This window comes from Merops nubicus, unplaced genomic scaffold (genome assembly GCF_000691845.1).
Source record: "Merops nubicus isolate BGI_N331 unplaced genomic scaffold, ASM69184v1 scaffold45289, whole genome shotgun sequence".
Taxonomy (NCBI): domain Eukaryota; kingdom Metazoa; phylum Chordata; class Aves; order Coraciiformes; family Meropidae; genus Merops; species Merops nubicus.
In genome coordinates this window covers 6,291-16,879 of record NW_008632571.1, presented here as the reverse complement: position 1 = coordinate 16,879, position 10,589 = coordinate 6,291, and the positions used below count along the sequence as shown (strand labels likewise).

Genomic DNA, 10,589 nt, shown 5'->3' with positions numbered 1-10,589 from the left:
GGAGGAGGGACGCAGCAGTAGGGACCCACGACCCAGGGGCTGCCCCAGTGATGGAGTCTGAAGGCCCATCTGGGAAAAGAGTCGCCATTGTGGGCGGTGGTCTGGTAAGAAACACCATTTGGCTGCTGTGTGACTCTGTCTGCCAGGGATCCGGGGCTGTAAAAGTGTTCCTTGGGTGTGGGTGAATGTTTTTCTGAAAACAATTCCTCCTGTGGTTGGCACTTGCCTTGGTGGTGTGTGCAAATAAATCCTGCCACCAAGAGCCATTTTCTCAGAGGAAGGGATTTGGGAGGTGAAGTAATGGTGCCCAGGTACACTAAATAACAGTCCTCATTTGGGCTTCCATATCCTCCTGCCCCTCGGCTGCTTCTGGCTTTAACCAAGTCACTAAAATGAAATGCTTTGTGAGGACTGAGACTTGGTAAACACCAGGCTAAAAGGCAATAGCTTCTGCTCACTTTTGTTTGGGAACTGTTTTCCTCCATTGCTACTTGCAGAGTGGTCTGACTCTGAAGGACAGCATGGAACACTGCAACCAGCTAAACCTTTCTTTTCACTTTTTGGCCACTAGCTTCTTGGTCCCTGTACTGCTGGAAAAGAGTTTATAGTTCTGACAGTAATGAATGATGGAAATTAAAACAAAAAAGTCAGTCATCCATTTAAATTAGGACATATGTGTGCTGCCTTTTTAAGGTGACGTCTTGCTTTTGCACAGGTCTAGCTTCCCCCACTGTGTTCCCGCGGGAATGCTGCAGCCCTGTGAATTCTGTTGCAGAAGACAGTCCAGAGAGGAGCAGGGAGCTTGCCTGAACCAGCTCCTCTTTTCTCTGGCTGAAGGGGATAGCTCTGCTGCAGTTAACCACTGCATATAAATAAGCCCTAAACTTAGTATAACATTGTATGATGGGTTTTGGTGGTTGACTTTTGTCTCGGAGGCTCTGCAGGTGTATCAGGGGTGCCAGAGGACTTGTCTCCAAGAAGAAGTCCTCTGAAGTTCTTGAGCAAAGGGTTGTCCTGTATATGCTGAGCCACATCCCCTGACCACTGCTTTCTCTTGGTGCATCTCAGTAGTGATCTGTGATACAGGTACTAGTGAAACACCACATCCACCATTCCTGATCCTTCTCTTGTAGGTGGGTGCATTAAACGCCTGTTTCTTTGCTCAACGTGGTTTCCATGTTGATGTTTATGAAGCCAGAGAAGGTAAGTTCAGCCGGATCATTACTCCTTTATTCATGTTTCTGTCCTTTTACTGAGAACAGTTGTTGAAGAAGCAAAAGAGGAACTGTGTGAGCTCACTGAAACTGCAGAAAGAAAATGAAATCTGAAAGCATGACACTCTGGGGATATGCTTTTCCCTCCTGTGGTGGGTGGAACATTTATCTGAAATATGTTGTTTTATGTGGAGAGGATCCACCCTTCAGCTACTAAAATGATGCCCTTTTTATGGTTTTGGCTTAAATATTGATTCAAGTACCTTTGAAAATTGTTCTCTGCATGAAGAATTATAGCAGAGTGCTTGTTGAACCAAGCTGGGTTAGAAGTTTGAAACAATGGCAATTGTTAACACTGCAGCATCTCTGTTAGGGTTAGAAGCATCAACTCCACTCCTAACCACTGCCCTCACTGGTGGGGAGTGCTGGTGGCGAGAGGGGCAGAAGGAGAGCTGGAGTACTTTCAGGAAGCCTCCAGCTCCTCAGGGCATCGCAACAGAGAAAGGATGATTTGGAGCCTGGGTGCTGGCTGAAAGGGAGAGAAATCATTTGCCTTCAGTGCATATTAGATGGCAGAAAAATAAAACCTGGGCAGAGGAGACAAGCCAAGTGGCAGGTGAGAGTGACACTAGGGAAGGTGAAACTCAACTTGAACGTGCTGTGAAGGGAAGGAGAAGCCCATTCTTACACATGGTCTCTGTGGCAACTGGTCCCACCCGGGCAGATGTCAGGACTGGAGTTCTGCTGCACCCATCCTGAGTCCTGCACACAGCTCTGGCTCCCTGCTGCAGGAACAGGGGGATCACAGCAGCCAGCCCTAAGCAATGCCAGCAGGCTGCAGGCTCAGAGCAAGGGCAAACAGCTTTTCACCATGGTTTAACTGTTAAATTCTTTGCTGGATGTTGTATATGCTAGGAGTTTCACAGGCTCAGAAAGCTTCTGGTTGCTCTTACCTGCTTACTGAGTCAGATGGATGTTACCACTTCACTCCAGCTTCTGGCCGATTGCTCATGCTGAGATGCAACCCTGAAAGCTATTGGGATGAGGCTCTGCCACACGTGCTGGCCCAACAGCCTGGGAAGCCTGAGCGAGGTCATTTGGAGTAAGAACAGGCCAGGGCTGAGACACTTCCATCTGACCAGCGATGAAGATAACCTGCCAATGTCCTGGAAAACATCAGCTTCTAGGCCTCATCAGAAGCCACCAGGCATTCACTCATCTCTCTTCACTTAGGGGAAACAGCTCTTAGGGCTAGCATGGCCTCTGGCACTGCAGGGACCTGTCAGGATCCGCTGCTCCTGCTGCAGCACTTGACTGCAGCTGCTTCTTGCAGGCTAGAGGTGGCATGGAGAAAGTGACCCTTGAAGCTGTCCAGCTGCCTTCCCAACAGTTGAATGCACCCTCTGATACCTGCCCTCTCTGCAGGCGGAGTGGGGGAACAGGGACTCCCCACTGCCCTGCCTGCTGTTGCTGCAGGGATTTCGGCAGATGCCACCTCTCTCGTAGGTATGTGTTATCTGTATCTTCATAACCAGCTGCTCTTTCCATGCAGACATCCGGGTGGCCAGCTTTACCCGCGGCAGAAGCATTAACTTGGCCCTGTCCCACAGAGGACGCCAAGCCCTCCGAGCTGTGGGGATGGAAGAGCAGGTACCCTGGCAGCTTCTGTCAGTAGTGGGGTCTCTAAAACACTGTGGATTAAAATGCTGTTGACTTCAGCTGGTGATGAATGTGCACTCTTCTGCTCCCCAAGCATCCAGGGGCCACTGCAGAGGTAGCACTGCTTTCATGAGGGAAGAAGTAGACCTCTCCTATTGGATGCCCACAGACAAGCTCTCCGCTGCTTCATGGCACAGCTGCCAACAGTGATCTCCTCCAGCCTGGGGTCAGCACTCAGCCCCAGGCAGCTGGGCTCTGCTCGGTGACAGAGGATGCTTCCCTAGAAGACCAACATTCAGACAACACCTCCCAGTATTTAAGTCCCTGCTCTGCTCCTCTCCCTCCTGGAGGGTGAGGGTAAACAGAACAGTACTAGGTAGACTCCCAAAAGAGCTGGAGTACCAGCAGGATGAGATAAGGGGGTTTGGTTTCCCCACTGACATGCCCAGATTTGTATTTTCCCACAAAACCTTGAGCTTTGGACTGACCCCTGAAATCCATGCACATAGGCTTCTGCACAGCACATTTGGCTTGGAGCCCCACACTCCTCTGCAGGGGACTTGCTACCGTTTAACATCCAGCTGTAGGCAGCGGTGGGATCTCCTGACCTCTCGCTCCCTGCAGAGGAAGCCAGGCTTTGACAGCTCGCATCCCAGCACTAGGATGTCATTTGGCTGTCATCCCCTGCCCTGTCGAGCAACCTGAGACTTTTCATGTCCCTTCTATGTAAAAATAATTTGCCATTGATTTTTATGAGAATGAGCTTGTGAGTAATTGCAGTGAAACATAGTGACTTGGTATTGAGAGTCCTGTAAAATTTTCCCCAGTAACTTCAACAGCCACAGGAAAATGTACAAGCAGAGAGCATCCCATTCTGCTGGTGTGTAGGGGTAGGTGGCATGTGGTAGCTCCTGTCTTCCCTGTTTTGCAACTTGGTTTTGACCAGGAGGCTGTGTTGTGTTCCTTTCCATTTCAGATTGTGTCCAAAGGCATTCCCATGCGGGCAAGGAGGATACATACACCTTCAGGGAAGAAGTACTCTATCCCCTATGGGAAGAAGAACCAGGTACCGGTCTCATGCTGATGACCTAGAGATGCTTTGTAGAGCAGTTTTTGATGGCATTTGTAGCTCTGTGTGATGAACAGACTGGGGTTCATGCTTTTAGAAAGAAAGCTGTGAGCGGGAAGGGGGTTGCCTGATGTCCTGGTTTTGGTGGGGCTGTTTGAAGAGGGTGACATTTCTCATCTGCCCATGCAGAGCATCCTTCAGCAATGCCTCCTGAACCCTACGTTTGTTTGTTTTGCAGTATATTCTCTCTGTGGACAGAGCAAACTTAAACAGGGAGCTGCTAACAGGTAGGTTGCCATGTCTGTTTGCAAACACTTCTACAGCCTGTTCACCAAGGAGTTAGGATTTGCCCTATTAACAGGAGACTTTGGGCCCCAGGCTCTCAGAAAGTGCAAACGTGAACTAGCCATGTTTTTAAGAATATCTGTGCTGTTTCCCTGCTGCTTGTCTGACACAAGGGGATACTCAAACAAGTCCCCTCGAGGCCTTTCTGTGCATACAGCTCTCCTGCATTCACCCTCCTGGGAGCTGCCTCTGCTCCTTTGCTACTGGTATTGGCATCTGCTCCCAGAACTTCACCAACCAAAGCAGGAGATGTCTCTTCAGCTTTGCCATGGTTTGTAGCATTTTCTGAAACCTCTGGTTGTACAGAGGCAAACAGAAATTAAATTGGATCACTGTTGCAATGTATGTAACCAGGCCGTGCCAAATTTCCTCAAATTTCCCATTGGTTACAGGCACCTCATCCCCTCCTCAAACACAATATAGTGATGCTGGACACAGGCTGATGACTCACGTCATTGCAAGGAAGAAAGAAATCTTTGCAAGATTCCTTGCACTTCTTAAGTAGTTTTCACCAGAGTTGACCCAATGCAGTCCTGTGTCCTCTGCCCACCAGCCATCACTCAACACAGCCATCTTATTTGCTGTAATGGCAAAAGTAACTACAATTTAGGGATCATCTGGAAATATTTTTGGGGCCACAGTACAAGCCTCTACATTTAGTTGTCTTTTCACAGCTGCTGAGAAGTACTCAAATACTAGATTGTACTTTGGACACAAGCTCCTGGAGTGCAACACAGAGCTGGGGACATTAACCATAAAAAGGTAATCCCTGTGCAAGCCTGGGATCAAGTTCTCTGTTTGGTTAGTTTCTGCTTAATCATTCATAAAACCTCAAACAATTGAGCAATCCCAGTTTGAAGCTAGTGCGCATGCAAAACTTAGTGTCAGCTTTGGAAAGGAGACACATCAAGCAGGCTTCACAGCCAAGCTGAAAAAAAATTAAGCAACTTGCTAACTGCCCAGCAGCCTGGCAGTGAGCTAGGGACATGCCTGCTGACCTGTGCAGGGAATAAACCTGACAGTCTCCTTAGCACTGGTTTTCAGACACAGATCGCTTTTCAGGGAGGACAGCTAATGACCTTGATTCCTAGTTGTGTGAATTTCTGGTCATGCCCCCCACCCACCCGGGGATGCAGGCTCTACGAAACAGCACCATTATCCCAACAGCCCCTGTGGCATTCGTGGGTTGAACTGGAAGAGTTATCCTTTTGACAGCCTACAGGATAGTTATTTATTCTAACACTGAGCTTCCCAGTCAGTGTAGCCGTTCTTCCCTCAGACGACTAACAGTGCTGCAGATGACCCTGACATTTTGGAAAAGGCTGTGCCCAGAGGTGCTGAGCTGGCCTGGAAGTTACAACAAGACTGATCCAAAGGGCTCTCTTGCTTTCAGATCTGACCAGCAGCCCTTGGAAGTCACCTATGATCTCGTTGTGGGATGCGATGGAGCCTTCTCAACAGTCAGAAAGCAGTTCATGAGACAAACACGCTTTAACTACAGTCATGAGTACATTCCTCATGGCTATATGGAGCTGACCATCCCTCCCAAGGATGGAGATGTAAGTGTGCCTGTCCCAGGGGCTGCTACTGCCTTTGCAGATAGGGCACCATGCTCCTGTCTCATGATGGGTCTGCTACTGCAGCTCTAGAGAAAATAATTTCTCACCTAGGGCTCAGCCAAGGGATTAAAAAAAAGCAGGTATCTCTTCCTCTTCCAGTGGTGGGGCCGATGTCTTGGTACCTGGCTGCAAGAATCCTAGAGAGCCTGCCCTGGAGCAGTGGGTATAAGAAGTCCTGGGGTTATGGGAACATGTCTGTGAGAACATCAGCAATTGCAAACCAGCAGATTTTTGCCCATCTTTCCTACCCTTGCCTCTTGCCCTTTCTCTGTGTCTCCTTGATGTGTAAGTTACCGGAAAGGGGCCTTGTAGTCATTGTGTTTCCTCATGGTACAAAGGGTAGGAACTAGTGTACTGGTGTGGAGAGGAACCAGAGACTGGGCTGGGGAAGCTGAGCAGAGCAGGGCAGGGACACAAAATGGTTTTCCTTCTCTTTCAGTTTGCCATGGAACCGAACTACCTCCATATCTGGCCAAGAAACACCTTCATGATGATTGCACTGCCCAACATGGTAATAACCCATGACCATGCTCCCTTGGGGCATGGGATAGAGCTTGTGGTAGCTGTGGTGGCAGGGATGTGGCAGGGGCTGAGTGGGCTGACAGGGTGCTGGGAGGGAACTCCAGCATGTGCCAGGTGTCCCACAGTCTCGGAGAGGGAGGGTAGGGGCACAGGACAGGACAGCCAGAGCTGGTCCTGCCTCACAATGCTGAGCAGGTACCTATGCCGCCTCTTTCTGCTCCCGCATTCAAGCCCACCTGAACCCCCCGAAAACAAGCTCTCTGCAGCTGAACGTTATAAACTAGCTGTGGGAGTACCAGTAGTGCAGTGTGCAGGGCCCACGCTGGCAGATGACACACACACTGCCCTTTTCTGCCCCCTCCGCCAGCCCCCAGCATGTGGAAGCCCAGCAGGGGAAGCAGTGTCGCCAGGCGCTTGTCCCAGCTGCACGGGCAGGTCACTGCGAGTGCCAAGCGACAGGCTGGGCACTGAGATGCTGCTCTAGGTGCCAGGTGCTCTCTGTGGCCTATGGGCTTCTTTCTGACCTTCCTTCCTGGCTGACAGGACAAGTCTTTCACCTGCACTCTCTTCATGCCGTTTGAGGAATTTGAGAAACTCACAACGGGCAAGCAAGTGCTGGGGTTTTTCCAGACCTACTTCCCAGATGCCATTCCCCTCATCGGAGAGTAAGTGTTCCCATCTCCCCTTCTCACTCATCAACACAGTGCCACGAAGCCAGGGGAAGCATCCCTAGCCAGCATGGGGGTCCTGGTGACAGAGACTCCACTGAAGCTGGAGGGCCCAAGGATTGGAAATACTGTTGGGGTGGATCCCCATGGCCTGCAGGTCTGAAGGAGCGTGGAGCAGACAGACCGAGGCCCTCATTGTATCCACACTGGAGCAGCAGGCTCAGCAGTGGGACGCAGCCCCGTCCTGCAGCAGCTTTGGCTGGAATCATGCTGAAGCACTGCTCAGTCCCTTGGAGGCACAGCCCAGGCCCTGCCACTGCGGGAGCAAAGAGCAGGTTACCTTCTGCTGCTTTCATATTGCTGACAAAGATTTTGAACCCAAAGGATGGATTAGCTGTTCAAAAACTGCGGGGCTGTAACATTAGAGGTGGGTAAGCAGAGTGACTCTGCTAGAGTGAAGGTGTGGGCTGCACGTGAAACCAGCAGTGCAAGGTCATGCTGCTCGGACAGCGGAGTTGCACAAATGTTGAGATTTTAGCTAACAGACTGAGAAAAACTGGGCTTGGCGAACAAAACCAGCACTGTGCTGACTAAACAAAGTCTGGCTCTTACTGATTGTATGGCTAAAACAAACACCAGGGCCGTGAGGTACAAGAGCAGGCGTTTCCCAGCAGCGTGCTGCTCCCCGGGCAGCGGGGCCCTCTCCCTGCCGGGCAATCGGCACAAGGGCAGTGGCACGGAGCCGGATCGTTCTGCTCCTCCTGGAGGCCCTGGTGGCAGTGAGGACCAGGACAAGCCTTTCCAGCACACATCCTGATGGCCGTGACTCTATCCAGCATGTCATCATTTTCCACCAAAGAGTAAAGATCCCCAGCCCATGGTAGCTCCAGGCCATGCTATTAATGCTTCTACGTTGCAACATAGTTATGGGGGGTTTTTTTGGGTGATAGGAAGGGTGTCAGCTGTGTAAAGCAGTTTCCTTTCTCCTTAAGGAGACTCTATGACAGGACTTCATATGCTTAGAAACTTAGGTATCTAGTACATCCTTCTTACAGTGACTGCCATCCACCACTGCTCATGGTAAGAGGTAAGAGGACTGAGGTGTTGATAACACTCTTGCTCACAGTTGGGTTGCATGCAAAGCTTAAATCCCGTGGACAAAATATTTGGTCCATAGAGGGAAGATAATGAAATAGATTTTATGGCCTCCATGTTTTTCCCAGCACAAATACTCTAGTGAATGGGCTTGGGTTTTGCCTCCCAGTGATGACAATGCCCATGGCCCTGGTGTCCTGAGCTTGGATGTGGCATGACTTGCTCTTCTTGTCTCTCGTAGTCCCATAAATGAAGTATCTGTTGTTTTACCAAAGGCGAGAGCTACAGCACGATTACTTTTTGCTGCCAGCCCAGGCCATGATATCTGTGAAGTGCTCCTCCTACCACCTTGCTTCCTGGTGCGTGCTGATGGGAGATGCTGCACATGCTGTTGTGCCCTTCTACGGACAGGGCATGAATGCAGTAAGTTCATGGCTGACCCTGGGCAGTGTCACTTGGGTCCCAACTCTTTTAATCTAGAAATGCCTGGTTTTTAGAGTGAACTCCAGGGAGTTCATGGGCTGGCCTGTCCCACAGTGTGATGTCCTCTGCATTGGCAGGTGTTGAACTTCCCTCAGACACCTGGATGCTCACTGGGGCTGAGCTGTCCTCCAGGGAGGACAGGCAATGTGGCCCCTTCCTATGGGGCAGAAGGCTGCATGGGAGAGGGTCCAGCCCCAGGCTGCAGGGAAAGGCAACCTCACGGATTTCTCTGCGAGATCCATGGCAGAGTGACCTGGAGTAAGATTCCTGCTCTGAAGCTGTGGGTCAGTGGGACCCTGCACATGTGAACAGTTACACTAGCTGAGCATTTGTGAGGGCACTTCTTGTAAATGTGTTGGTCCTTCTGTCTATTTACCCTCTAATTTTCCTTTCAGGGCTTTGAGGATTGTCTGGTCTTTGATGAGTTAATGGACCAGTTCCACAATGACTTTGGTGAGTGAGGTGGCTGGGGAAGACAGAGAGGAGAGGAGGATCCCTCTGCAGCTGAAGGCTGCTAGATACCATGCTGGGGAGCTGCCTGTGAGCTGTCACTTTCTTCTCCCAGGTGTCTGCCTCCCTGAATTCTCCAGGCTGAGGGTGCCAGATGACCACGCGATCTCAGACTTAGCCATGTACAACTATGTAGAGGTAACTGAGCCACACACAGACTTGTGGTCCTGTGGGCTATGGACATGGTGGCACCCTGGTAATACTGACAGGTTGTTCTGTCACAGATGCGTGAGCATGTGAATTCAACATGGTTCATTTTCCGGAAGCACATAGACAACTTCCTCCACACCCTCATGCCTTCCACCATTGTGCCGCTGTACACCATGGTAAGGCCAGCACCTATGTCCCCACTGCCTGAGCCACGGCAAGCTCCTCCTGGCTGGCTGTGAGGCCGTGACGTGCTCCCGCAACCCTCGCAGGTGACCTTCACCAGGATTCGCTACCATGAGGCTCTTCAGCGCTGGAAATGGCAGGAAAAGGTTGGTCAGTGCTGGTGCCCGTTCTCCCCGTGCCACGAGCCTCGTAAGCTCCACATCCTGCATGCACGCACTGCTCAGCTGCAGTGGGGGAGCTTTGGTGGTGGGATATTTCTAGGTGGGTGCAGGTGTGAAGGCTTTGCTTGGTGCTGCAGAGTAGGAATGAACCTCTGATGACACTGGGGTTTCTCTTTGCACTTGCAGATAATTAATCGAGGGCTTTTGGTCATGGGGGCAGCAGGACTGGGTGGCACCTACCTGCTCATAAAGCGGCTGGCACGGGACTTGGACTTCTGCACAGAAAACTTGTGGTGCTGGTCCCGTTATCTGAAGAATATTGGAAATTTTCCCTTTGGCACACAAGAGGCTTAAACGTAAGGGGAGCTCCTGGCTGTAATAAAAGTGAAGGCACAAGCTGTTGTCTCAGCTGAATGATATTTCGCCTGGGATGTGGCTTGGCAGCTCCTGCAGTCCCTCTGCTTCTTGTCCCCTCAGGAGCAGCGGTGGTCCCTCTCCCTGGGTAAGAGGAGCCCACTGGGGCACACAGTGCCTGGAGAGCCTTTGCATGGTCTCAGGCACACCTCTGCCTCTCCTCAGCAGCCTTGTCTCAAATGATGCAGTGTGTCATGGGCTAGGAGTGGGTTTTGTGTGCGGTGGTAAGGGGGGCATGCACCCTCCCAGCCAGCAGGATAGCCATCTGAACCGACAGGGGTGTCCCAGCCTGTACTGCTGACTTCTGCTCTTAGCAAAAGCAAGTCAACATCTCAGCTTGAAAATCAGTTGGCTTCCTCCCCACCTCAGGTTAAAGAAAATACGGTTCTGTTATTCTTGGTGGAAATTAAACAGCTCATCCTGGTTCCGTGTAAAAAGGGGTTCAGGGCAGGACCCACACGGAACGGAACTATGTACTCGCCTCTCCCCCCCCCCCC

At 51.0% G+C, this 10,589-nt stretch overlaps 1 protein-coding gene across 1 annotated transcript; it reads left to right on the top strand.

The window, feature by feature from the left end:
* Positions 1 to 50: 50 nt before the first annotated feature.
* KMO (kynurenine 3-monooxygenase (kynurenine 3-hydroxylase)) lies at positions 51 to 10,032 on the top strand. The gene is made up of 15 exons (XM_008947943.1): positions 51 to 104; positions 1,134 to 1,203; positions 2,767 to 2,864; positions 3,850 to 3,939; positions 4,181 to 4,229; positions 4,962 to 5,049; positions 5,681 to 5,846; positions 6,346 to 6,417; positions 6,972 to 7,093; positions 8,467 to 8,614; positions 9,070 to 9,127; positions 9,240 to 9,322; positions 9,409 to 9,510; positions 9,604 to 9,663; positions 9,865 to 10,032. Exons 1-15 carry the CDS (start codon positions 51 to 53, stop codon positions 10,030 to 10,032), a joined length of 1,428 nt encoding a protein of 475 aa, XP_008946191.1.
* The last annotated feature ends 557 nt before the right edge of the window (positions 10,033 to 10,589 follow it).

Excerpts from the sequence above, each read along its gene's own strand:
- KMO (XM_008947943.1), top strand. The coding sequence starts at position 51 with ATGGAGTCTGAAGGCCCATCTGGGAAAAGAGTCGCCATTGTGGGCGGT. Across the intron at positions 105-1,133 it reads CCATTGTGGGCGGTGGTCTG|GTGGGTGCATTAAACGCCTG; the intron begins GTAAGAAACACC and ends CTTCTCTTGTAG. Across the intron at positions 2,865-3,849 it reads CTGTGGGGATGGAAGAGCAG|ATTGTGTCCAAAGGCATTCC; the intron begins GTACCCTGGCAG and ends TTTCCATTTCAG.